The 26,310-nt window shown below is 46.9% G+C and overlaps 2 protein-coding genes across 7 annotated transcripts in view; one reads left to right on the plus strand and one right to left on the minus strand.

The window, feature by feature from the left end:
- Positions 1-2,306: 2,306 nt before the first annotated feature.
- SOWAHD (sosondowah ankyrin repeat domain family member D) lies at positions 2,307-3,994 on the minus strand. Its single transcript, XM_084789838.1, has one exon. It carries the CDS (start codon positions 3,854-3,856, stop codon positions 2,819-2,821), a length of 1,038 nt encoding a protein of 345 aa, XP_084645964.1. The 5' UTR covers positions 3,857-3,994; the 3' UTR covers positions 2,307-2,818.
- An 89-nt stretch (positions 3,995-4,083) lies between these two features.
- Positions 4,084-26,310, plus strand: part of SEPTIN6 (septin 6) — a 140,130-nt gene continuing 117,903 nt past the window's right edge. For all 6 annotated transcript variants that reach the window (XM_084789831.1, XM_084789833.1, XM_084789828.1 and 3 more), the window contains exon 1: positions 4,084-4,187. The gene's annotated coding sequence lies outside the window, so the exon portion shown is untranslated. The remainder of the gene's footprint in view (positions 4,188-26,310) is intronic.

The raw sequence follows: 26,310 nt of genomic DNA on the forward strand, positions 1-26,310 counted from the left end.
CTTTCAAGCTGGGCTGATGGCTGAGATGACAATTGATTTCCTTATTCTATTTTTCTGCCCTCAGCTTCCTGATATGATTTAATAAAACATATTAATGAGTAGATGAGCACCTTTAGTACTTAAAGTAGAAATGGGTGATTATTTTTATATAGGAGTTTAGACTTGTGATTCTTTTAAGATCTTTCTAAGATGACTTCTTACAATTATTGATTCCTTCTTTGTAACTGCAAACTGCAGCCTGCCAGTAAAGAAAAGCTGGCTGAGAAATTCCTTGCTTGCTTATCCTCTGTAATATGTAATAAGCTGTTTATGTACAAATGTATGTGGTTCTTAGAAATAACTTGTTATTCATGTTTGTTCCTTACCCATAATACATAAAACATTTGATCATGTGAAGGTTTTGGGGAACATGCTTTTCTTACGTATATCCATTGTAATCATTATCTATAGAGAAATAGAATGTAAAAACATTGTGATTTTTATTTTTCTTTTTTAAAATATTATTTATTGTATATGAGTGCTTTATCTGCAGAAGAAGGCATCAGATCACATTATAGATGGCTGTGAGCCAGCATGTGGTTGCTGGGAATTGAACTCAGGACCTCTGGAAGAGCAGGCGGCCCTTTTAACCACTGAGCCATCTCTCCAGCCCCACATTGTGATTTTCATACTGCTTGAAAGATTTTGTTGGGGTATTTAAACTGTGAGAATAAGGAGAAGGATAAGAAAATGGATGAGAATAAGGATACAGATGAAAATAAGAAGACAGTGATAAAAAGAAGAACAAGCAGCTTGTTGAAACCTACATGCTGGAGTCTGGCTTACTTTGTTGTCTAGTGTAAATGTGTGTGTGTGTGTGTGTGTGTGTGTGTGTGTGTGTGTGCGCACGCACATGTGTTTCTTTTCTCTCCTTTCCCTTTCTTTTTTAGACCCTTGCCACCATCAGCTCTAGTCCCCACTAGGGGCCATCAGCTCTAGCCCCCACTAGGGGCCATCAGCTCTAGCCCCCACTAGGGGCCATCAGCTCTAGCCCCCACTAGGGGCCATCAGTTCTAGCCCCCACTAGGGGCCATCAGCTCTAGCCCCCGCTTGTCACCATCAGTGGAAGCTATTGCCGGTAACTATCAGTTCCGGCTTGGAAGCTTGCCCTCAGAGAAAGTCCACATGGTCGCCAGCTAGCCAGCCACAGGATTCATGCCCCACCTCAGTTCTCCCCAGTTGATGTCGAAGCTGGACATCGGTAGTGTAGGTCCTAGAGACACCGGGTAGGCTAAGACAGCAGGAAGAAGGGTTTAGGTCATCCCACGGATAAGAAGAAACTAATGGGTTACTACAGGAAGGTAGGGTAGCTCCCAGCACACAAGGGACAAACAGGCCCATGAGGTATATAGGTGGGGAAGTCTGGATGTATGAGCTCAGGGTAGTGTTTCTGGGATGTTCTGTAAAGACTTGGCTTTTCTCTGGTGTTCAAAGGGTGGACTGAGAGGACTGGAAAGTACAACAGTCCACTGAAATACTACGAAAGCACCGAGGGATCCAGTATGGTTTTTTGAAGTGCTGTTCTCTAAAGCACCATGTAGTAGTCCCAGTTACCCTCCCCCACCCCCGCCCCGCCCCCCACCTCCTCGTCCAGCTGAGCCAACCCTCCTATGTTCTGTTTCATTCATGGCGCTTTGGAATGAGAGAAATTTTCCAAAGCTACAACCTTCATATCCACCTTAACTTTTAAAAATTTGTGGATGAGAGCCAGGTGTGGTGACTCAGGCACATCTGTAATCTCAGGACTCCAGAGGCAGAGGCGAGTCTAGTCTACATAGTAAGTTCCAGGCTAGCTAGGATGAAGAGAGAGAGCCCTTTCTATGGAGTGGGTGTGTCTAGTTGGAGGAAACAAGGCAGAGTCAATTACTGACTCACAATATCAAAAATATAATTTCGAGGGCTTTCCTTTATCATTACCCATGATCCTTCCCTCGGGGACAACTCTTCTAGGATGAGACATATGCCTAAATCCAGACCTGAATGCCAGGGCTGAGGAATCGGGGGCACTGAGGGTTTTTTTCCCCTTCAGAGCCAAGGTGAAGGCCATTCCTTTGGTGCCCCAACTTCTGGCCTTTTGCTGGGAGAATGAAGCCCAGAGACCGCCATGGATCACTAGCTTGAAGGGATTTTTTTTTGGTAGCCTCTTCCATGAAAACATAAGTGTCCCCCCTCCCCCCACCCCCCCCACCCTATCACCCTGTGGTTAATAAGGAAAAAAAAAAGACACTCAAAGATAGCTTTGTTGTGTGGAAAGAAAAAAAAATATATAATCCACTTTAATGTACTTAAGAACTCTTCCACGCTACATCAGGCCAGGCACTGGTCAGGCCTGGCCAATCTCGGGAGCAGGTTACCTGACGGAGTCCACCTCTACCAGCACATGGAGATTTATTAGCAGCACACCCAGGCAGGCAGATACTAGGCATTCGCTCTGCATCAGTCTTAAATTATTTTTCTAAGGTTTCCTAGTAAACTTAGCATGTCAGTCTGAAACGGCCACTAGAAGCTTAATTTCCCCTCTCTCTTCCAAGGAAGATCACAATCCTTGCTCCAAACATCTAAGTCCCGTGGTATTGAGGCTGGGTACCAGGGCCAACCTGGTTCTTCACTCTCCTGTATTGATTCTTCTGACAGTTAGCTGGCTGCAGGAGCCCTGGGACAGGACTAGGGGCCCAGCTGTCATTTGACCATTGCAGGCCCAAACTGCATGGGGAGGAGCATCTATATTTGGGTGGGGTCAGGAACAACCTGAGATTGAGCTCTCTAGTCCATGTCACCTTCAACGGTTCTGGATAAAGGGGAACAGGTGGCGCAGAAGGCCAGTGCCTTGTCCTCCCTGATTGCCCGCTGCCTTCTTCTCCTTGGCTGCCCGAGCCGCCGCCCCTTTGCTGTGTGTTCCCATGGACTTGAGGCGGGATGCGCTTGGGGCGCGTCTCAGCAACCACCCAGTAGTGGTAGTGGTGGTGGTGGAGGTCGTAGTGCTGCTGCTGCTGCTGCTGCTGCTGTTGGCGTTGTCGCGCTCTCTGTCGCGTGCCAGCTCCCAGTCTTCTGCACCAGACAGCTCCCGCAGGCTCTGAGAAGCATTGGGACGCAGATAGTGACAAGGCCGGTGGCCACTGTAATCGCGACGCGTGGGGTCCGCCCCCAGGGCCCCCACCAGCACCTTGATGACCATATCATGGCCGTGCAGAGCCGCCAGGTGGAGCGGCGTGAGGCCACCGCTACCTGGGGCACTCACGTCAAATGGCAGTCCCCTGTGCATGGCAAAATCATGCAACAGAATGAGCTCCTCGTGGCGCCCGTGCTTTGCCAGCCAGTGCAGCACACTGTAGCCCGTGATTGGGTCGTTCCGCATCAGAAAGCTGGGCTCAGCCTCCAGCAGGTCCAGCAGCACTTCATAACGCCCCTCGGCGGCCGCCAGAATCCACGCGTGCTCCCGCGGCTCAAGGCACACTCGGCTGCTGCCTTGCCCGCTTGAGCGGCGGGACCCAGTAGTGGCGGGCTCCAAGCGCTCCTCCGACAGCCACCCAGCGGGAGCCGCCCCCTGCAGCCCCAGCAGTTCCCGCAGCGCCCCCCGCCGGCGTGTACCGCTCGCCCTGGTCACCGTCTGGGAGCTGTGGAACATAGGCTCCCGGGACAGGAAGGCACTGTCCTCGACGGCTTTGCCCGTGTACCTGCCAAGGCTACAGAAGTCAGTTCTGTAGGAGCGGCGCTGCTGGACGCTGGGCTCGATCTGAGGGGCGCTGGCCTCATTCAACTTGGCTCGCCTGTCCCAGGCCTTGGGCAGCGGGTTCGCGTCTCTTTGGGACTCAGCCATGATCTTCCAGCTGCCGCCCGGGTGGCTTCGATGTCTAGCGTTCGTTGGCCTTCCAAGGGCCCCACAAGGAGAGGAACTGGCGCTAGTGGTGGGGAAGGAAGCGTCTTGAGCAACTGGGCTCCGAGGGAGGGAGTGAAGAAGGGGAGGAGAAGGACGGGTGGGAGGGAGCAAACCAGGGGAGGGTGCCTTTGTGGGCGGTGGGGGGCGTGGAGGGGTGGGCGGTCCAGTCACGTCCTATATACCAGCCAGGCGTCTACGTTCTGGGTACCACTGCACGGGCGAGCGAGCGCAGCGACCTCAGGACACAACCGGCTCCACTCCAAAAGGCCAGGTGAGCAGTAGCCCGGCCTTTGGCACCCGCCAGGCAAACACGGGAGGGGGTGGGGTGGATATGTAGTTCTCTGGTCACCCCGGTTCTCAGCATCCCTTCAGCTGCTGGTGTGAAAGGCTCCTAGGGTTGCCCTTTCCTCTGGGGACTGTGCTGGGCTTCCAGTCAGCCTCAGGAGCTCAGTCTTGTAGTTTCTGGGGCGATCGCTCCCCACCCTCTTTTTTCTTTCAGTCTTATCGCTTCAGGAATCTTCCTGCACTTTGTCCCTGTGCGCTCTCTCCCTAAGCCTTCAGGGAGGCAGCTCCGCCGCCGCCGCTCAGAGTGAGTCAGGCTCCTCTGTCCTGCTTGTTCTGTAACCTTGACCTTCTTTGTAACACCGGAGTGCTGTTGGGGATTCCTCCAGAGAAACTTGAGACCGGAACTAGGTATTCCCCAAAATTCAGCCCTGGATCTCTGCTTGCCTCTCTGCCGTCTCCTGTCATTACTTCTCTGGGTTGGTTTGAGAAAGCAGCTTCAGCCTGGCGGTGGTGGCGCACGCCTTTAATCCCAGCACTCGGAAGGCAGAGGCAGGCGGACCGCTGTGAGTTCGAGGCCAGGCTGGTCTACAAAGCGAGTCCAGGACAGTCAAGGCTACACAGAGAGACCCTGCCTCGAAAAACCAAAAAAGAAAAGGAGAGAGAGAGAGAGAGAGAGAGAGAGAGAGAGAGAGAGAGAGAGAGAGAGAGAGGAGAGTGAGCAGCTGCAGGTGAGAGGTGAGAAGCTTAGCTGTCTGTCCTCTTTACAGTGTCATCCCTGATATTTCCTTAGGAGATTTGCTACTGTTAGTAAATCATAGCTTCTAGATTATTGAAAAATGTGGATAGTTTATCTTTTTATCTCAACATTAGATTAATCTTAGTCTTTCTGTTTACCAACAGATGGTTTTGCCTTTTGTTTTTGTTTAGAGACAGTATCTTATTCTAGCCCAGGCTGGCCTGGAACTCCAGGTGAACCTCCCTGGCTCCAGTCCCAAGAGACGACATTCCGAGACAGAGTCTCTCTGTGTTAGCCTTAGCTGTCCTGAACTCGCTTTGTAGACCAGGCTGGCCTCGAACTCACAGCGATCCACCTGCCTCAGCCTCCTAAGTGCTGGGATTAAAGCGTGCGCCACCACCGCCTGGCCGAGACGACAGTTCTTATATCTTGGAGATAGGGTCTTATGTGGCCATGGCTAGCCAACAATGACGATGGATTTCTGATCCTTCTTTGTCCTCCTGAGGAGGACAGGGTGCCATACTACTCCATCCCCCCAAGAAACACACAGGGTTTCCCTGTGTGTCCCTGGCTGTCCTGGACTCACTCTGTAGACCAGCCTGGCCTCGAACCCACAGCGATCCACCTGCCTCTGCCTCTCAGAGTGCTGGGATTACAGGCGTGCATTGCCACACCCTGCTAACACAGTAGTTCTTAACCTCTCCCCTGTGATGTGGTGTTAAGGAACTTAGCCTACAAGCAAGAGGGAGGAGCCACAGAAGGTTTCTGAGCCAGGGAGGGACACAGCCATGATTCAAGTTGTGTTTGGAAGATGATTTCGGGAGAGGTAGAGGCAGGAAGCCAAAGTATTCAAGCAGCCCAGATGAGGGTGGGTGGTGACCAAGCCAGCCCTCTCTTGGATGTTACAGTGTCACCAGCCATGGGCAGTGTCACACAGTGGCTTTTTTTCCTTGCTGTTCAAATATTCAGGGCCATCTCTAAATTGTGTTCATTTGTGACAGTATATGAATTGTAGACTATTTTTAAAATATTGACTCTACTAGACACTGGCAGATGTTTTATGTGTGTTACTTCTTACTTCTCCCCCACGGTCTTAGGAACGAAGAATCATTCCTACTTTCAGTTTGCAGAGAAGTTCGACCACTTGCCCAAGGTCACCCAGCAGGAAGTGGCAGCGTAAGTCTGGGTGACACGGTAGCCTTTGTTCTGGCACAAAGAGGCTGGCATTCAAGCCACGTTTATCTGCTGTAACTCACTCACATGGGCAACAAATTGTCACCAAATGGCAGAGTGTGACCTAGCTGATGCTATCTCTCATTCGGCCTTCTCTGCTTGCATCTTTTAAGTTAATCAATTTATTTGGGGGTTATTTTTGATATTAAGGTCTTATATAATCCACGTTGGCCTCAATCTCCTGATTCTCCCGCCTCCACTTACCAAGCAGTGAATTACATGCTTCTGTCACCATGCTTGGTTCTGTTTTCCCCCCCTGAGACAGGGTTTCTCTGTGTAGCCTTGGCTGTCCTAGACTCACTTCATAGACCGGGCTGACCTCGAACTCGCAGCGATCCACCTGCCTCTGCCTCTCAAGTGCTGGGATTAAAGGCGTGCACCACCATGCCAGGCTTGATTTTGATTTTTGAGATAGGATTGTTTTACATAGTTCAGGCTACCCTGCTACTCACTGTATAGCACTGACTGGTCTTGAACTCTTAGCAATCCCCCTGCCTCAGCCTCCCATTGCCTTCACACTCCCCAGCCTCCAGACAGGGTTTCTCTGTGTAGTTGTGGCTATCCTAGCCTTGCTTTGTAGACCAGGCTGGCTTCAAACTCACAGAGATCCCCCGCCCCTGCCTCCCAAGTGTTGGGATTAAGGGCATGCACCACCACACCTGGCTTCCTTCACACTCTTCTCTAATAGAATTCTTCATGTCTTTTTTTTTTTCTTTCCCGAGAGAGGGTTTCTCTGTGTAATAGCCCTGGCTTTCCTGGGCTCACTTTGTAGACCAGGCTGGCCTTGAACTCACAGTGATCCACCTGCCTCTGACTCCTAAGTGCTGAGATTAAAGGCATGCACCACCACGCCCAGCTTGTTGTTATTTATTTATAATATTTATTTATTTATTTAATATGAGTGCACTACCTGCATGTACTCCTGGAGGCCAGTAGAGGGCACCAGATCACATTATAGATGGTTGTGAGCCACCATGTGGTTGCCAGGAATTGAACTCAGGACCTTTGGAAGAGCAGACAGTGCTCTTAACCTCTGAGCCATCTTTCCAGCCCCTTGTTGTTATTTTTGATTGATTGATCTAAGGCAATTTCTTCATGTTTTTTGTTTGTTTGCTTGTTTGTTATTTGTTTTGTTTTGTTTTCAAGACAGGGTCTCTCTGTGTTAGCCTTAGCTGTCCTGGACTCACTTTTGTAGACTAGGCTGGCCTCGAACTCACAACAATCTGCCTGCCTCTGCCTCCCGAGTGCTGAGATTAAAGGCGTGCACCACCACATTGGCCTGAATTCTTCATGTTCTAAGATCAGCCTCAGCATCCACCTTATCCAGCCAGCCTCCTCTGGCCCAGCCCAGAATGATCCTTTTCTTTCCCAACGCCCTGTTTCTGTCACTCCATTGTCATCCAGCTAAGAGGATGTTGCCTGTTACATTTCTCCTCTTTCTCTGACAGCTTACCCCGTTCACTGTGCTTCTCCTCCTTTCTCTGGCAGGTCAATTAAACTCTGAACTCTTTGATGACCATACCACACTATCCTTGTATGTGCAGAAGAAATAAATAGATGCTACACTGCTCGGGTTGGTAGCCTGGGAAAATGTGATTTTTGTGGCAAGTGTGAGTGTGCGTGCAACTCCATGGAGCAAGCGTCCAGGGCAACTCTTATTACTGCATCAGATCAAATCTGTAGGGCTCAGAAACTCAGTGATTTACTCAATGTATAAAACTAAAGAAAAAAATGTGATTAAATTGTTTCTTCCTTGAGGCAAATGGCCAAAGCTACCTCTTGGCTTCTGTGGAGTCCTTAAAGATCAAGCCCAGTTCCAGGCCAGAGTGGACTCCCAAGCTTTCGTTTTCAAAATGAATTCTGATTGACAAGCAGCTATTCCGTTGCTCTGGAAACTCCCCTCTGTAACCCCAAAATCTGTAAACACAAAACCACATGCATGCACACACACACAATACTTCCAGAATATGTGAACAGCTGCAGCGACATTTTCTTTAAATCACAATGCCAGCATGGTTCATTTTCCTTGCTACTAAGCAGGCAGTTAGCTCCCTTCCTATCAGCATTAATAACATGTCTAGTTCCGGTACAAAGACTGCAAAGGCGGGCACCTGCCAAGCACTACACACCCACGACACGTGCTCTTACTGAACTTTATTTCCAGAGACCAAAGCCACACTGCCTCTCTACTAACTTGTTTCATCTCTCCTTTGAAAGCCCTTTTGCGGATTCTTTTTTGGGGAGGCTGCTGAGAATCTGGCCTGAGAGTTTTCTTCAGCCTTTGGGAGGCTAGGTGAGGAAGGCTCTGTCCCGGAGAATTGTCACTCAGAAGGCCCCCTGGGCAGGGAGGGAGCTTTCCTGTTGGTTCCCCTAGCTTGAGGGCCATGTACTTAGCTGGAGTCCGTGTCCCTTCCAGTGTGGGTGGGGGTGGCGGAGCCTCAGACTTGGGAAAAGGCCAGACAGCCTCGAGTCAAAGAGCTAGGTTTTAATTCTCTAATGTTCTAACCAACTTAAAGATAAAAGAGAGACAAAGACAGGAAGCTACAAGAAAAGAGAGACGAGAGTGTCTGCCTCATCCCTGAGTTTTTAAAAATATATTTTATTAATTTACTCATATTACATCTCAATTGTTATCCCATCCCTTGTATCCTCCCCTTCCTCCCTCCCTCCCACTTTCCCCTTACTCCCTTCCCCTATGACTGTGACTGAGGGGGACCTCCTCCCCCTGTATATGCTCATAGGGTATCAAGTCTCTTCTTGGTAGCCTGCCATCCTTCCTCTGAGTGCCACTAGGTCTCCCCCTCTAGGGGACGTGGTCAAATATGGGGCACCAGAGTTCGTGTGAAAGTCAGTCTTCACTCTCCACTTAACTGTGGAGAATGTCCTGTCCATTGGCTAGATCTGGGTAGGGGTTTGAAGTTTACTGCACGTATTATCCTTGGCTGCTGTTGCCATAGTTTGAGCAGGACCCCTGGGCCCAGATCTGTCTGTCATAATGTTCTACTTGTAGAGGGTCCTAGAAACCTACAAGTACCACCCCTGAGTTTTAAGCCAAGGGTATGTAAATTGCAGGAGTCAGACCCTGGACACCCCTGGCTCTCGCCTCTGGGATCATTCGGGGCAGCTTTGATACGTGTTGCTTCAAAGAGCCAGCTTTTGACACCTTTTGGCCTGAAGTCTGTGCAGTTTACCTTGAAAGTGTCTCTGCAAGGAACTAACCAGCCTTTTCACCCATCTTGTCTAGGGTCTTGAAGGGCGGAGAGAGAGACTGCTGCCAGCAGGGGGTGGTACATCAGCCTATTTCAAAGCTTAAGGGGAGGGGGGCGTGTCCTCCACCTCCAGACAAAGGCCCACACCCCCATGATGCCCACAACCACAGAACCCATGTGTATTTCAGCAGCAAGGGAATGGGGTGGAAGGGGTGAGAGACAGAAGGGATGCTGTCAACCTACTGAATGGCCGAGACGCTAGTTGTATGAAGCAACTGCTGGCCTTCATCTCCCTTGCATGTCCAGGATGGACCCTACGTCTAAACAAGTACTCCACTACTGAGCTACATCCCTAGCTCCCATCTGTTCAAACCCCTGGAAATGATTGGCCTAGAGTTAGGGGGTAGCTATGTGTACCACCAGCACCAGCAATGCCACACCAAAAGGTGACTGTAAGATGGGTAATTTGTATTGATGCTGCTTTATCATCTCTAATGCCTCTGTGGTTTTCGGCGTGGATCCTGTACAGAGGAGAGAATGTTCAGAGAGGCTCTAGCGATGTTGTCTAGGCTGGCTTTCACCTTAAGATCTTGCTGCTTCAGTCCGCTGAGTCTTGGGATTATGGTGTGTTCCACAAAGCCGTGCCTAAAAGGAGTCTTTTTGGTGTTGTCTTGGGAAAGGGCGTCACTATGGAGCCCAGGTTATCTTCAAATGTGGTCTTCCTGACTCCACCCCAGGTGCTGAGATTAGAAGCCTGCATCAGTGATTCTAGCTAATGCACGCTTGCTTAATTTCTCAGGAACACTGGGCAAAGCCATGTGTAGCCTCTGATGTCAGTGGAATTTGGCAGCGGACATTATAGATTCCAAAAAACGCATTAGTGCCCAGCAGGCAAGAGGAAGCTGTATAGAATATGTAAGTAAATCTCTTAGACTCCCAGGGTCCTCTGTCAAAGAGGAAATGAAGAACATTCTAGAGACTACAGGTATAGTTTCCTTCCAAAGACCTATGCTGGGGGCAGGGTTACGAGGCAGAGTCTCACTAATGTCCTTTCTGGTCTGGCTCTGCTTCCCAGGTACTAGAATTAAGTGTGCACCATGACGCCCAGATATAACGTCGTCTGGTTCTCAGTGAGATAGAAATCTGTCTTTCCACACTATGTGGGTGTGAGTGTGTGGTAGTTGAATGAAAGTGTTCTCCATAGGCTCACACGGGACTGCTAGGACCCCACTTGGTGGGAGGTGTGGCCTTGTTGGAGAAGGTGTGGTTTTCATGCCGTTCCCTCTCCCATTTCAAGATGTCCACTCTCAGATGTCCCTGCTGTCACACCTTGCTTCACTACCATGGACTCCAGCCGGCTGGAATCATATGTCCCAAGTCAACCCTTTCTTTTATAAGTTGCATTGGTCATGGTGTTTAGTCATAGCAATAGAAAAGTAACCACTCAGAGTGTGTGTCCCAGAATGGATGTGGCGTGGTGGTGGTGGTAGCAGCAGCAGCAGCAGCAGCGTGTGTGTGTGTGTGTGTGTGTGTGTGTGTGTGTGTGTGTGTGTGTACAATGTCAGATGTTGATCTCTGTCATTTTCCCCTTCTTGAGGCTTTTACAGTCGGAGCTATTATTAAATTTAAAACAATTTTTGTTTTATTTATTGTGCATATGTGTGATTTGTGTGTGATTTGTGTGTGTGTACATGTGCTCAAGTGCACAAGGTAGTGTGCATTCCTGGTGTGGGTATAGAGATCAAAGCATAACTTTGTGGAGTCGGTTCTATCCTTCTACCTTTTTGTGCTTCTGTGAATTGAACCCAGGCCACCTGCTCTGTCTGTATCATCGAGGGGAGCAAGCAGCTTTCCTACTGAGCCATTTAGCCAAGCCAGGATCTCTTTTTCAGTTTTTCCCTTCCAGACTATGAACAAGCTCTACTTTGCACTTTCCCGGTATTTTGAGTTTTTATTTTCCTCTATTCTTTCACTGGAAAAAAAAAAGTTCAAGTCTTATTTTGTGAGCTGGGGCTACTCAGAATAGAAGGTCATGTAACCAAGTTGAAGTGTATTTGAATCACGTGTTCACACTACTCAAAATGACCGGACAGTGGGCGGGGAGCAGAAAGGAACCTTTCGGCCTGAGTGGAAGCAGGAAACCTGACTTGACACTAGGGATCGAACAGCCTGGCTGGAGCCCAACAATCCGGCTTCGGGTGTGAAATGTGAAGAGAAACAGTATTCCGCACTTCATCCATACTGTGATGCTGCCCACTGCCTCCTCCAGGAAAACTCTGCAAGTATTACCATGTGCCGACACACGAGGGCGCTCTAGCAAGCCAATGAGTGAAAAAACGTGAGACACAGGGGCCCAGCTGGAGACAGAGGCTTTGCGCGTTGTAGGAAATTCAGGCTCCTGCCACGCCCCAGGCTGCTCACCCTTGGCTTTTAAGCAGCAGCAAGGAAAGGAGTACTGGTGCCAGGGCTTGTAGTAAGACATAGATGCCTTCTTGAAGAGGAGAGGAAGTATGTGGAGACGGAGAGGAGAGGACAGTGAGCGACACAGTGGTTTTTCACCTTATTCAAGAGATAGGAGGTGCTGGGTGGTAGTGCGCGCCTTTAGTCTCAAGACTCAGGAGGCAGAGGCCGGCACATCTCTGAGTTTGAGGCCAGCCTGGTCTAAAGGGTATACAGAGAAACTATGTCTCGAAAAACCAAACCAAACCAAACCAAAAAACAGAGAGAGAGAGAGAGAGAGAGAGAGAGAGAGAGAGAGAGAGAGAGAGAGAGAGAGAGAGAGAGAGAGGGAGGGAGGGAGCACACAAGCGCTTTAGGAGTTAATTCCGTGTTAAAATGCTTACTTAGCACGTGCAGGGCCTTGTCACTGAAAATAATTGACTTCTATAATAGTTAAGGCTTGGTATAATACTGTTTTAGATTTTTTTAAAAGGCATGTTTTTTCTTTCTTTCTTTTTCTTTTATTTTTTGTTTTGTTTTGTTTTTGTTTTGTTTTTTTGTTTTTTGTTTTTTGTTTTTTTTTGGTTTTTCGAGACAGAGTCTCTCTGAGTAGCCTTGGCTGTCCTGGGTTCACTTTGTAGACCAGGCTGGCTTTGAACTCACAGTGATCCGCCTGTCTCTGCCTCCCGAGTGCTGGGATTAAAGGCGTGCACCACCACGCCCGGCTTCTTTTTTCTTTCCTTTTTGTATGTGTGCGTGTGTGTTTCTTGGGCTGGGACTGAACTCAGGTTCTCACAAGTGCTAGGCAAGCGTGTTCTACTGCTGCCCTCTCCCCTCCAGTTAGACAAGGAATTGTGTTATCTATGCTGGTCTTGAACTCCTGCATGCAAATAATTCTCCCACCTCAGGCCTCACCCTCAAGTATAGGCTCAAAGATCCTGGATCTTTTTTTTTTTTTAAGATTTATTTATTATGTATACAGTATGCACCAGATCACACTATAGATGCTTGTGAGGCACCATGTGGTTGCTGGGAATTGAACTCAGGACCTCTGGAAGAGCAGCCAGTGCTCTTAACCGCTGAGCCATCTCTCCTGTCCCCAAGATCCTGGATCTTAACATTTTGTTTGTTTGTTTTTCAAGACAAGGTTTCTCCGTTTTAGCTCTGGCTTCCCTGTGACTCACTCTGTAGACGAAGCTGGCCTTGAACTCAGAAATCTGACTGTCTCTACCTCCCAAGTGCTGGGATTAAGGGCCTGTGCTGCCACCTGGTGGAACAAATCTTTATGTGCAAATGTGCTTTGCCTGCATGTATGTACGTGTAGTGCTCACAGAGTCCAGAAGGTGACACCGGATTCCCTGGAAGTGAAGTTGCAGACCGATGTGATCCACCCATTGTGGATGCTGGGAACTGAACCTAGGTCCTCTGCAAAAGCAGCAAGTGCTCTTTCTTAATGACTGAATGATTCATCTTTCCAGTCTGAGTCCTGGCTCGTTTGTATTTTGAACTATCTCTTTAACTTAGGCAACAAGTCAACAAGGTTTGTATAGAAGACAGTGTTTATCTCCAATTCATACATAGGACTGAGGGGAGGTCAAGTGATCTGCCCCAAAACTAACTGGCTCAAAAGCCATAGAGCATTCTTGGTGTTAGTGGTGTGTGCCTCTGATGTCAGCACTTGGGAGGTCCAGGATCAGATGCGCAAGGTGATCCGTGCTTTCAAAAGCCCACTCCAAGGCCCAGTGTATCTCCCTCTCTGCCTACAGACCAGGACGCAGCTCTCAGCCACTGCTTCCACCAGGACAGCAATGGACTAAGCCTCTAAAACTGTAAGGCGGCTCCCAGTTAAATGCTTTCTCTTATAAGAGTTGTTGTGGTCATACTATTTCTTCACAGCATTAGAACAATGACTAAGACAGTGTTTTAAGGCAATACATAAAAGAAGGGTGGGCGGGGCTGGAGAGATGGCTCAGCAGTTAAGAGCACTGACTGCTCTTCCAGAGGGCCCAGGTTCGATTCCCAGCAATCACATGGCAGTTCATAACTGTCTATAGCTCCAAGATCTGACACCCACAGACATACATGCAGGCAAAACATCAATGCACATAAAATAAAAATAATAAATAAAAAAGAAGGGTAGGGGAAGGGGCCGGGACAGTTAAAAGAGGCCTGGGGTTCAGCTTTCAGCACACAGGGGGCTCACAGCTCCCTGTAACTTCATTCCAGGGGACCCACCGCCATATTTTTGGCCTCTGAGGGCACTGTATGTATGTGGCACACCTGTACACACACACACATACAGGGGGAGGGGGAGACAGACAAGAGACTGACAGACAGACAAATAAGTAAATAAATAAACCTTTTTTGAAAAAAGAAAGAAGAAGCCAGGCGGTGGTGGCGCACACCTTTAATCCCAGCACTCGGGAGGCAGAAGCAGGCTGTGAGTTCGAGGCCAGCCTGGTCTACAAAGAGAGTCCAGGACAGACAAGATTACACAGAGAGACCTTGTCTTGAAAAACAAAAACAAAAGAAAAAAGAAAAAAGGAAAGAAGAAAGCCAGGTGAGGTGGCACTCACTTTTGATGTCAGCACGCAAGAGGCGGAGACAGACAGATTTCTGGATTTAAGGCCAGCCTAGTCTATGAAGAGTATAAAGGAGAGATAGGGCTATATAGAGAAACCAAAAGAAGAAAAAAAAATCACACACACACACACACACACACAAACCAAAAAAAAAAAAAAAGGAAAGAAGGGTTTGAGGGCTAGAGATTAGGTCAGCAGGAGATTGGTTGGTACATTCACGGCCCTGGGTTTGATCTCTATTAAGGCAATAAGAAGGTGAAAAGGAAAAATAAAAGTGAACAGGAGCTAGAGATGTTTCAGCTCAAGGCCTTAGGTTCTGGCCCCAATACCCTTTTGCTTTTTGAGACAGGATTTCTCTGTGTAGCCTTGGCTGTTTTGGACTCACTTTGTAGACCAGGCTGGAATCACAGCTATACAGTATCTCTGCCTCCCAGTGCTGGGATTAAAGATGTGTGCCACCCACCTGGCTCTTTTTTTTTAAAAAAAGGTTTTACTCTGTATCAGAAGTTTTGCTCTTTCAGCCAAGCGTGGTAGTAACATGTCTTTAATCCTAGCACTCAGGAGGCGGAGGCAGAGGAAGGATCTCTGTGATTCCAGGGCTAGCTAGTTCTGGGACAGCAAGGGATCCATGGTGAGACTCTACTTAAAACGTGTTACCCTTCCTCTGTTACATTTTGCTTTGATTTTCAGAAGCACTGATAGAATCCCGGGCCTTGGCATACATAGGCCGAGACACCCGCTTGTTTTGTTTAGTGTACTTTAAAAAAAAAAATTGCTTATTATGTATATAGTGTTTCACCTGCATTATGCCTGTACACCAGAAGAGGGCACCAGATCCCAGTATAGATGGTTGTGGGCCACCACGTGATTGCTAGGAATTGAACTCAGGACCTTTGGAAGAGCAGCCAGTGCCCTTACCCTCTGAGCCACATCTTCAGCCCCCTGTTTAGTGTACTTTTTGGCTGTATGTATTGAATGTGTGTTATTGCTTGAGCCCGTGCCACAGTGCATGTGTGGAGGTCAGAGGGCAACTTGTGGGCATCAGTTCTCTCCTCCTACCCTATGGACTGAGCTCAGGTTTCAGATGTCTCAGTAAGCGCCCACTGAACTACCTTGCCTACTGTGGTGGTTTGAACGAGAACAGCCCAGGAGGCTCATCTATTTAACTGCTTGGTCCCAGTTAGGGACTGTTTGAGAAGGATTAGTTTGGCTAGGGATTTGTTTATTGTTCCTGTTTATAAACTTATTTTATTTTTATCTTTACTATGTTTTTGTTTTTATCAACACTGGGTTCCACTGTGTAGTCTTGGCTATCCTTGGAACTCTCTGTAGATCAGGCTGGCCTCGAACTCACTGAGATCCACCTGCCTCCGCCTCCTCAGTATTGGGAATAAAGGCGTGCGCCACTACCTACTCTCTTCAAGTCTTTTATCATTGAGAGTTGTTGGATTTTGTCAAGGACTTTGTTTTCCCCATCTAATTTCATGATCATGTGGGACTTTTCTTTCAGTTTGTTTACTTGGTGGATTTCCGTATATTGAACCTCCCCTGCATGCCTGGGTTGAAGCCTACTTGGTCGTGGTGAATGTTATTTTTTATGTTTTTTTGGATTTGGTTTGAGAGTATTGGGTATTTTTGTATCAATGCTCATGAGTGAAATTGGTCTGAAATTCTTTTTGTTGGGTTTCTTTTGTGTGGTTTAGATATCAAGGTGACTGTGGCCTAATAGAATGAGTTTGGTAATGCTCCTTCTGTTTCTGTTTTGTGAAATAGTTTGAGGAGTAATGGCACGTTAGCTCTTCTTTGAAAATCTGGTAGAATTCTGCACTAAAACCATCTGGCTCTGACGTTTTGTTTTTTGTTTTGTTTGTTTGAAGACTTTTAATGCCTGCTTCTATTTCCTTAGAGGTCTATTTAAAGTGTTTATCTTATCTTGTTTTAAGATCTTGATCTTAATTCTTTTTTGTTTTGTTTTGTTTTGGTTTGGTTTGGTTTTTTGAGACAGCAGGGTCTCTCTGTGTTAGCCTTGGGTGTCCTGGACTCACTTTGTAGACCAGGCTGGCCTCGAACTCACAGAGATCTACTTGCCTCCGCCTCCCGAGTGCTGGGATTAAAGGAGTGCACCACATGCTCAGCTGCATTTGCTTCTTTTTGTTCTAGAGTTTTCTGGGTTTTTTTTGTTGTTTTTTTTTGAGACAGGGTCTCTCTGTGTTCACCTTGGCTGTCCTGGTCTCGCTTTATAGACCAGGGTAGCCTCGAACTCACAGCGATCCACCTGCCTCTGCCTCCCGAGTGCTGGGACTAAAGGCGTGCGCCACCACCACGCCCTGTTCTAGAGTTTTCAAGTGTGCTGTTAAGTTGCTTGTATGAGACATCTACAACTTGTTTTATGTAGGCACTTAGTGCTAGGAACTTTCCTCCTAGCACTGCTTTCATTGTGTCGCATAAGCTTGGGTGTGTTGTGTATTCATTTTCATTGACTTCTAGGGTCTTTAATTTCTTTTTTTTTTTTTTGAGACAGGGTTTCTCTGTGTAGGCTTGAGCTGTCCTGGACTCGCTTTGTAGACCAGGCTGGCCTGGAACTCACAGCGATCCGCCTGCCTCTGCCTCCCGAGTGCTGGGATTAAAGGCGTGTGCCACCACTCACGGCTTAATTTCTTTATTTCGTCTTGACCCAGATGTCATTGAGTAGGAAGTTGTTCAATTTCCATGAGTTTGTAGGCTTTGTGTTGTTTCTGTTGTTGTTGAAATCCAGCTTTAGTCCATGGTGATCTGATAGGATGTAAGGGATTATTTCCATCTTCTTGAATCTGTTGAGGTTTGCTTTGTGACCAAGTATATGGTCAATTTTTGAGAAAGTTCCAAGAGGTGCTGAGAAGAAGGTATATTCTTTTGTGTTTGGTTGGGATGTCATGTAAATACCTGCTAAGTCTAACATAGATCTACATTGATTTATATCTGTTATCTCCAGTATTTCTCTGTTTAGTTTCTGCTTTATGCCCTGTCCACTGGTGAGAGTGGGGTGTTGAAGTCTCCCACTATTAATGTGTGGGGTTTGGTGTATGATTTAAGCTTTAGTAATGTTTCTTTTACAAACATGGGTGTCCAAGTGGGGCATGGTGGCACATGCCTTTATTCCCAGCACTCGGGAGGCAGAGACAGGTGGATCGCTGTGAGTTCGAGGCCAGCCTGGTCTACAAAGTGACCCCACAACAGTCAAGGCTACACAGAGAAACCTTGTCTCCAAAAACAAAAACAAAAACAAAAACAAAAAATGTGAGTGTCATTGCATTTGAGGCATAGATATTCGTAATTGATATGTCATCTTGGTGAATTTTTTTTCTCTAGACAGGGTCTCTCTGTGTAGCCTTGGCTGTCCTGAACTCCCTTTGTAGACCAGGCTGGCCTCGAACTCATAGCGATCTGCCTGCTTCTGCCTCCCCAGTGCTGGGATTAAAGATGTTTGCCACCACACCCAGCTATTGGTGGATTTTTAAAAATGAGTATGAGGTGTCCTTCCCCATCTGTTTTGAGTAATTTTGCCTGAAAGTCTTATCTTATCACTTAGTATTAGAGTGACTAAACCAGTTTGCTTCTTAGGTCTATTTGCTTAGAAAACCTTTTCCCAGCACTTTACTCTTGAGGTAATATCTATCTTTGATATCAAGGTGTGTTTCTTGTATGTAGAAGGATGGATCCTGTTTTCACATCCATTCTGTTAGTCTTGTGGTTTTTTTTTAAATTCAAGACAGGGTTTCTCTGTGTAGCCTTGACTGTCCTGGACTCACTCTGTAGTAGCTGGAGTTATGGAAGGTTCCATGGTCCAGCAGTGAGTCTGCACCTGAGTCACCCTAGCTGTCCTTTTGGCTAGTGTGGTTTGCAGGGGCTCGACTGGAATTTTCTATGCAGCCTAGCCTGACCTCAAACTTGTCATTCTCCTGAGGCCTGGGGTTATAGGCATGTAGCACTACACACTGAAAAAAGTCTTACTTTTATACCATGAACCATATTGTTGAATCACACATTTTAGCTTTTAATATCTTTGCTTCTGAGGTAGGGGAATCTTATCAAAGCATCCTTTCATTTGTATAAAAAATTCTGTTTTGAGGTTTAGTTTTATACATTTGTATTACATTTGTGTGTGTGTGTGTGTGTGTGTGTGTGTGTGTGTGTGTGTGTGTGTGTGTTGGAAACATGTATACCACAATGTGTGCTGGGGGCTTTGGGGGAACAGAGAACAACTTTCAAAAGTCAGTTGCCTCTTTCTATTACATAGGTCCTGGGGATCAAGCTAAAATGGTGTCAAGCACCCTTAAGCCTTGGGTCATCTGTTTTTCTGCCTCTGTGTGTCTTTGTTTTGTTGTTGTTTGTTTTTCTTTTCCATTGTTTTTGCACTCTACTAGTCAGAACAGTGTTCTGTTCAGTGTTTCTATATTTAAACAAATCACTTTTGATCATAATGTATCTTCTCCTTTACATTTTCCCTTAGGCCAGAAAAGTAGTATGCTGAGAACTCCCTCATCTTAATAGATTCTAGCAAATACACACCTGGAATTTTAGAGACATTTAGCTTTGCTGCAGATAAAACTGCCCGCGCTGTCTTTTTGGTATAATGCTGATTGTTCAAGTCATTATCAGTGATTTTAGATGTCTCCCAGAAGTGTTTTCTACAAAAGGCACGCATTTCAGTTTGTCACCACAGTGTTCCGTGGACATTATTTTGACTATTTTATCACTGATAAGTGAAATATATGTATCCCCAAAGGCTGGATGAATGCTCGTCTTTTTGTTACTAAACTAGAAAATTCAGGGCTTGGGGGAGGGGGCTGCTTAGTGCTAGAGCACACACTTTAGCATCATTTACCAGACTTGGGTTCCCTCTCCAGTGCTGGGGGGAAAGAGAAGCCTTTTCACTTTTGGTTTTTTGAGACAGGGTTTTTCTGTGTATCCTTGGCTGTCCTGGACTCACCTTGTAGACCAGGCTAGCCTCAAACTCACAGCGATCCACCTGCCTCTGCCTCCCGAGTGCTGGGATTAAACCATGCCTGGCAAGAAGCCTTTTCTAAACAAGTGCTTTACGAGAAAAAAAAATCACAATTCTCTTTCTTCCTTGTTTGTTGTTGTTCTTGTTTTTGTTTTTTGTTTTTTTTTTTTGAGACAGGGTCTCATATAGCCACCAAAGGACGTGCATAACCCTATCCCACCTTTTCTGATGAAGCCTATAATTCCAAGGATGTTTGATGAGCGCCGTGCATGGCCCATGGGATTTCCCATGCAGGGACGAGGTGGTTCTGACAGAATGCCTCCTGGTTGAGGGGGGGTGTCCCATGCTTCCTTCTAGAAGAAATTATGATGCGAGCCCTTGTCGAGCACCTTCCTCTCCTGGTTGAGGTGGCTGCGGTGGCAGCAGAGCTTGGCATCTCCCTCTTCCTCCACCGCCGCCACTTAGAGGAGATCTACTGGCTCACGACAGAAGAGGAAGGCCTGGAGACCACTATGATGGCATGGCTGGACTCGGTGCAGATGCACTGCATAGACACAGTAGACACAGGGAGCCCATCAGAATGGCTTATATACCTGGATATGTTAATTCCTATGCAGGGGTTTGTGGCTCATGTGGTAGGCTTGTTGAAGCTATTACTACTACACAGATAACTAGCCCCAAAGATTTGGCCATCGCTATTATTGACAAAGGTAGTCAGTGAATTTAACAAATCTGGCATGAGTTGGGAGCTTCAATCAAAATTGATAGGCCTTGATCCAAATCTTTGATCATTACCATCACAGGGACATAGGAACACATACAGAACACATACTGTTGTGGTTTGATTGAGAATGGCCCACATAAGCTCATATAATACAGTCCCCAGTTGATAAAGGATTAGGTGTGTCCTTGTTGGAGGAAATGTTTGTTTTTCAAGACAGAGTTTCTCTGTGTGGCCTTTGCTGTCCGGGACTCGCTTTGTAGACCAGTCTGGCCTTGAACTCACAGTGATCCACCTGCCTGCCTCTGGGCTTTGAGATTTTTTTTAAAAAAAAAATACGTATTTATTATGTATACAATGTTCTGCCTGCATGTACACCTGCAGGCCAGAAGAGGGCACCAGATCACATTATAGATGGCTGTGAGCCACCATGTGGTTGCTGGGAATTGAACTCAGGACCTCTGGAAGAGCAGCCAGTGCTCTTAACCTCTGAGCCATCTCTCCAGCCCTGGGCATGTTTATTTACCTTTTGTATCTAGAAGTTAGTTTTCTTAAGTAATTTATTTAATTATGTAAATTTTATATGAGTTCATTTCCATCTGTTTTTAGTGTGATGCAGGATTCTGAAAGTTTTTCTAAGAGTAGTGAAGAGCTCAAGGGGTCCTGCGTCTCTATTTCCATCTGTTCCTGTTTTAAAAGGCAGCATTTCCTTGTCCATAGGTGTTCTACATCTGAGATGTCATGAAAGTGTTGCCACCCAGCAGATGCAAGGGTTTTAGTACCGTACACACAGAGTTGGGGGAAGGACGTGCAAAAATTAACACTGGAATTTAGAACAGCAGCAGAGTGAATATATTTTATTTTTTAATCTATCGTTGGTGGCTTAAGATACGCATCACCGTACGATTATTGTTTTATTTTTGTTTGTTTGTTTTTTGAGACAGGGTTTCTCTGTGTATCCTTGGCTGTCCTGGACTTGCTTTGTAGACCAGGCTGGCCTTGAACTCACAGAGATCCACCTGCCTCTGCCTCCCGAGTGCTAGGATTAAAGGCATGCGCCACCATGCCCAGCTCCTCATGTAGTTATTGTGAACAGCTTGCTTTATGGTCACTGTAACATTAGGGAGTAGGATAGACAGGAAATTAATAGTCCCCATGTCCCTGGAATTTGTTCAGAGCAGTGTGCAGAATGTAATGTTAATATATATATAATTGTGTATGTACAAATATGCACAAACATGTATATGCTGTATCATAAAGATCAGCACACAGACAGAAGGTGGTGGCGCATGCCTTTAATCCCAGCACTCATGAGGCAGGCGGATATCTGTGAGTTCAAGGCCAGCCTGGTCTACAGAGCAGGTTCTAGGACAGTCAAGGCTACACAGAGAAACCCTGTCTGGGGAAAAAAAAAAGATCAGCAGGCTTGAAGGCAGCTTTTCTTATCTGCTAAGCCATTGTCCCTGGTCCATGGGCTTCCAACTCTTGGTCCTCCTGCTTCCCCCACAAGAGCTGGATCCCAGATGTGTGACCCCACAGCCAGCTGATTCCTCGCCGGAAGCAGCTTGTTCCTTCCTTTTGCTTCGTAATGGGGCCTCTGAAGAGTTAAGGGCAGGGGTGGGAGCTGCACCCTATCTGCCATCTTCCTCTTGCCCACTGTGTCCTTCCAGTATCTCAGGTAGACCGTGCTTGCCTGGTAGGAATCTTTTCAAGCCAGTTTTTCCATTTGGGGAGGACTGGTTTAAGTAAAACCAGATGATATAATTTGTGACTTCACAGCCCCAATACAGAAATTGCATAACTTTGGGATATACTAAAAATAAAATGAGAAAGAATGAGCACTGAACTTTGATGCTGTCACTCTGATCCCTTTGCTGTTTAGCAATGACCTCCTTACAAAGGGACTGAGTGAGGGAGCCCTTGGCAACCCACGTTTTGGGTACATTTAATTTTTTTTGTCTGATTGACATTTTTTTCCTTTATTAATTAATTCTTGTTACATCTCAATGGTTATCCCCTCCCTTGTATCCTCCCATTCTTCCCTCCCTCCCATTTTCCCCTTATTCCCCTCCCCTATGACTGTTCCTGAGGGGGATTACCTCCCCCTGTATATGCTCATTTAATTTAATTTCTTCATATATATACTTAACATTTATTTCATTTGTGTGTGTTTGTGTGTGTGTCTGTGTTAGTGTATGTGCACATGTGTGTGCAGGTGCCCATAGAGGCCCAAAGAGGGTATTGGATCCCTTGGAGCTGGAGTTATAGGTGGCTGTGACCTACCCAATGTGGGTGCTGGAAACCAAACCTAGGTCCTCTGGAAGAGTAGCAAGTTCTCCTAACTGCTAAGCCATCTCTCCAGCTCTATTTATTTATTTATTTTGCTACCAAACACATTTAAGTAGATGTCCTAATATTTTTTTCCATGCCTCAATGAACTGTTTCTTGTATACCACATTTTGGTGATGGGCTATTACATCGCGGCTGTTTTCCAAATAATGGCTAGACATGATGGAGGATGGCTTGTACTCTCAGCAACTGGAAGGTACAGGAAGGAGGACCTTGGGTTTGAACCAGGCTGGGCTACATAGAAAGTTCCAGACTTGCGTGGAGTATACAGCCATACTCTATCTCAAGCAACAAAACAAGAACAGCTAAGGTAAAGTGGCTACTGACAAGTGACAAAACTAAGGCAGGGACATATGCTACGGTGTGATAGGGCCAGTATGCAAATCCTTCTGTTAACTTAGTGCTGCTGCTCCTTCTAGTTAAGTCAGTCACACAGACGTTAAGTCAGTGGAGTAGTATTTCTTAATTGTACTATCTCATCTGGAAGTGCCTTTCCCTCTGGGGAAGAGTATGACAGAGTAGGGCTGGGATTAGAGCAAGGTTGGGCAACACCAATGCTGTGCCTGTGACACAGTGCTAGGTTTCCGTCCCCTCTTGTGTTCAGGAGACAGCTACTATTAGAGGCTCTGGGATGGGACTTACCCAACCAACCCCAAATGCAGTCTCCTAACCAACACGTGAAACAGCCAGCCTGCCATCCGCCTGCTCCAGTAGGATGTTAGTTGTGTGCTAGCTAGGCACTGTGTTGCCTTCCATGGTTCTATCTCGCTGGGTTGTCACAATAGCTTTCTAAGGACAGAGTTGTCAGGCTAGGAGAGATGACGGCTCTGCTGTTAAGAGCATGTAAGAACTTGTGTGAGGTCACTGACAACTACTTGATGTGGTTGCCTTCAATCATTGCTTGAGATGGAGAACAGACAGAATTGCCTTTCCTGGGGAAATGGAATCCAGACACATCTAGAATGGTGCGGACTGCAGATTGGTGTTTCACTAATGAGATAAGAAAGGAAACTGGGGCTGGTGGGGTTTCTCAGGCTGTAAAAGCAGAGCCTGATGACCTGAGTTCGATCCCCGGGACCCACATGGTGGAAGGAGAGAACCAAATCATACAAGCTGTCCTCTGACTTATACACACACACACACACACACACACACACACACACACACACACCCCACTGTGGCACTGCCACCATACAAATGTAATTTTCAAAAAGAATCTAGAATGCTGGGTATTATATGACATACCTTTAAAAAAAAAAGAAAAGAAAAGAGCTTACAGAGTGGCACACCCCTATAACCTCAGCACTGGGGAGGGGCAGAGGCAGGCAGATCTCTGAGTTCGAGGTCAGCCTGGTCTACAAAGTGAGTCCAGGACAGCCAAGGCTACACCAAGAAACCCTGTTCCATAAAAATTAAACAACAACAACAACAACAAAAATCAAAGAAAAGGAAAGGAGATCAACTGGTTCTCAAACCTAGGATGTACTATATAGATAATATAGATATAGATATAGATATCGAGTTTTGAGTTCTAGCTCCCTACAGGAAATAGCATGCTTTGAGTGAGAAAAGTCTGCCCCCAGAAGCCCTGGCCCTAGGTTCCAAGATAAAGGCTTAGCTGCTAACTCCCAACTGGAGCATGTAGCCAAACCTACCTACAGGTTTTCCTGCCTTTTGTCTGGTCCTTTTGGTGAGTGGTGATGCTTCCAGGGGCAACAGAGAAACATCATAGGACTGTGATAATGCTCTACCACCCAAGAACATGATCAATTGCTTTTGAGATTTTCAAACCTTTGCTGTTTCTGACATAGAGTCTCTCTACCTCCCTAGTCAAGGCTGGCCTGATACAATGTAGTAGTCTCAAACTCGGGGCCATCCTCCTGCCTCAGCTGAGATCACAGGTGTGAGCAGCTATGCTTGGCTTGTGGCTTTTAAAAATTATTTTCTAGAAGTACCTGTTGCTGACAGTAGAAATTTGGGAGATGAAGCAAAAAATTTATCTTCTAGTACACACTTACAGAAGCATTGGTCTTGACAGTGGTCCTGGTCTGTCCACCTTGAGAGCAAGAGCAGTTAACACCAAGTAAGTGAGCTGTCCTAGAGTGGTCCCCCAAATAGTTTGGGAGTAATTTGATCTCCCATGAGTTGAACTCGAAGAGGGTTTGTGAGAGGCAGGGAGGTCTGACCTTATTCCTCTTAGAAGATTTCTAAGAACTGGGTGCTTGACAGAAGATTGAAGAGCCAGTCTAGCCTGCTTCCCCCCCCCCCCCGAGACAGGCATTCTCTGTTACACAGAGCCTTGGCTGTCCTGGACTCACTTTGTAGACCAGGCTGGCTTCAAACTCACAGCGATCCACCCGCCTCTGCCTCCCAAGTTGCTGGGATTAAAGGCATGTTCAATTGCTCCTTCTGTAGGGCTCCAAGCCACTGCCATTAACAGAGCGTATCAATGTGCTGCCCTTCAGATTGGCCATGCCCTCAGCATCTGGTGGGCATCATCGTCTCTTGGATATGGCTAGGCACAGTGCAGCCAATGGCTACATGGCAGAACAGATAGTACATTTTTAGAAAGTGGAATTTGAAGCCAGGCAGTGGTGGCGCACACCTTTAATCCCAGCACTTGGGAGGCAGTGGCAGGTGGATCGCTGTGAGTTCGAGGCCATCCTGGTCTACAAAGTGAGTCCAGGACAGCCAAGGCTGCACAGAGAAAACCTGTCTCAAAAAAGAAAGAAAGAAAGAAAGAAAGAAAGAAAGAAAGAAAGAAAGAAAGAAAAAGAAAAAGTGGAATTTGACATTTAGGGAGCTAAGGGTCTGAGCAGGTGCCACCTTCCTACCTTCCTTCTCCCATGCACACGCTGCCACCCAGCCCTGCTTCTTCCCTCAGCTCTGCTTGACCATTCTCACCCTAACTTTGTTTCTTCTCACTGTACCCCAGAGTCAGAATGCTCAGCCTCACACTTTATCATTTCCTATCTTGACACGGTCTTAAATGACTTACGTCTCAATTCCACATCTCGGCTAGTGTGTCACAAAGTGAGCACAGTGGGAACGGCAAAGATTGAGCGACCCAAACTGGAGGGGCTAGGGAACTGGGACTTAGAGACGATGGGTGGGGGCTGCCAGTCTGACGTCATGCACAGCCCATGGTAAGGATGGAGGGAGGCAGAGTGCCAGAGGGCTGCCGCTGGAGCTGTTGATCTCTCTTTGGGCGAGAGCCTGGAGCAGGGCAGAACCTTCAACTAAGGGTTATTTGATTAGCAAACGTAGCTCCAGAGTGGAATGCAGAGGAGATGTCTTCTTTCTGTGCCTGGTCTCCCCAGCCCTTTAAGACCTGCCTTCCTTATACTGATAAAAGCTAACACCAGAGCTGCCAAGATGGCTCAGTTGGGAAAGGTGCTTGCGGCCAAGCCTGAGGACCTCAGTTTAATCCCCAGCACTCCATGGTGGAAGGGAGAGAACCAAGTGACACTAGCTGTCCTCTGATCTCCACATATGTGCCATGATGTACAGGAGCAAACCCGCACACATGCATAAACACAAAAGAAGTTAAAATGTAATAAAAAAAAACAGTCTCTAAAAGTAGTCAATGGGCTGAAGAGATGGCTCAGTGGTTAAGAGGACTGCCTGCCCTTCCAGAGGTCCTGAGTTCAATTCCCAGCAACCACATGGTGGCTCACAACCATCTATAATGAGATCTGATACCCTCTTCTGCAGATAAAGCACTCATATGCAATAAATAAAATAAATAAATCTTTTTAAAAGTCCTTTTATAAAAAAGTAGCCAATGGAGCTGGGTGTAGTGGCACATGTCGTTAATCCCAGCACTCAGGAGGCAGAGGCAGGCAGATCTCTGTGA

Source organism: Acomys minous (assembly GCF_964271855.1).
Source record: "Acomys minous genome assembly, chromosome: 7".
NCBI lineage: Eukaryota > Metazoa > Chordata > Mammalia > Rodentia > Muridae > Acomys > Acomys minous.

Bases quoted from the DNA above. Each gene is read 5' to 3' on its own strand.
- SOWAHD (XM_084789838.1), bottom strand. From the start codon at position 3,856: ATGGCTGAGTCCCAAAGAGACGCGAACCCGCTGCCCAAGGCCTGGGAC.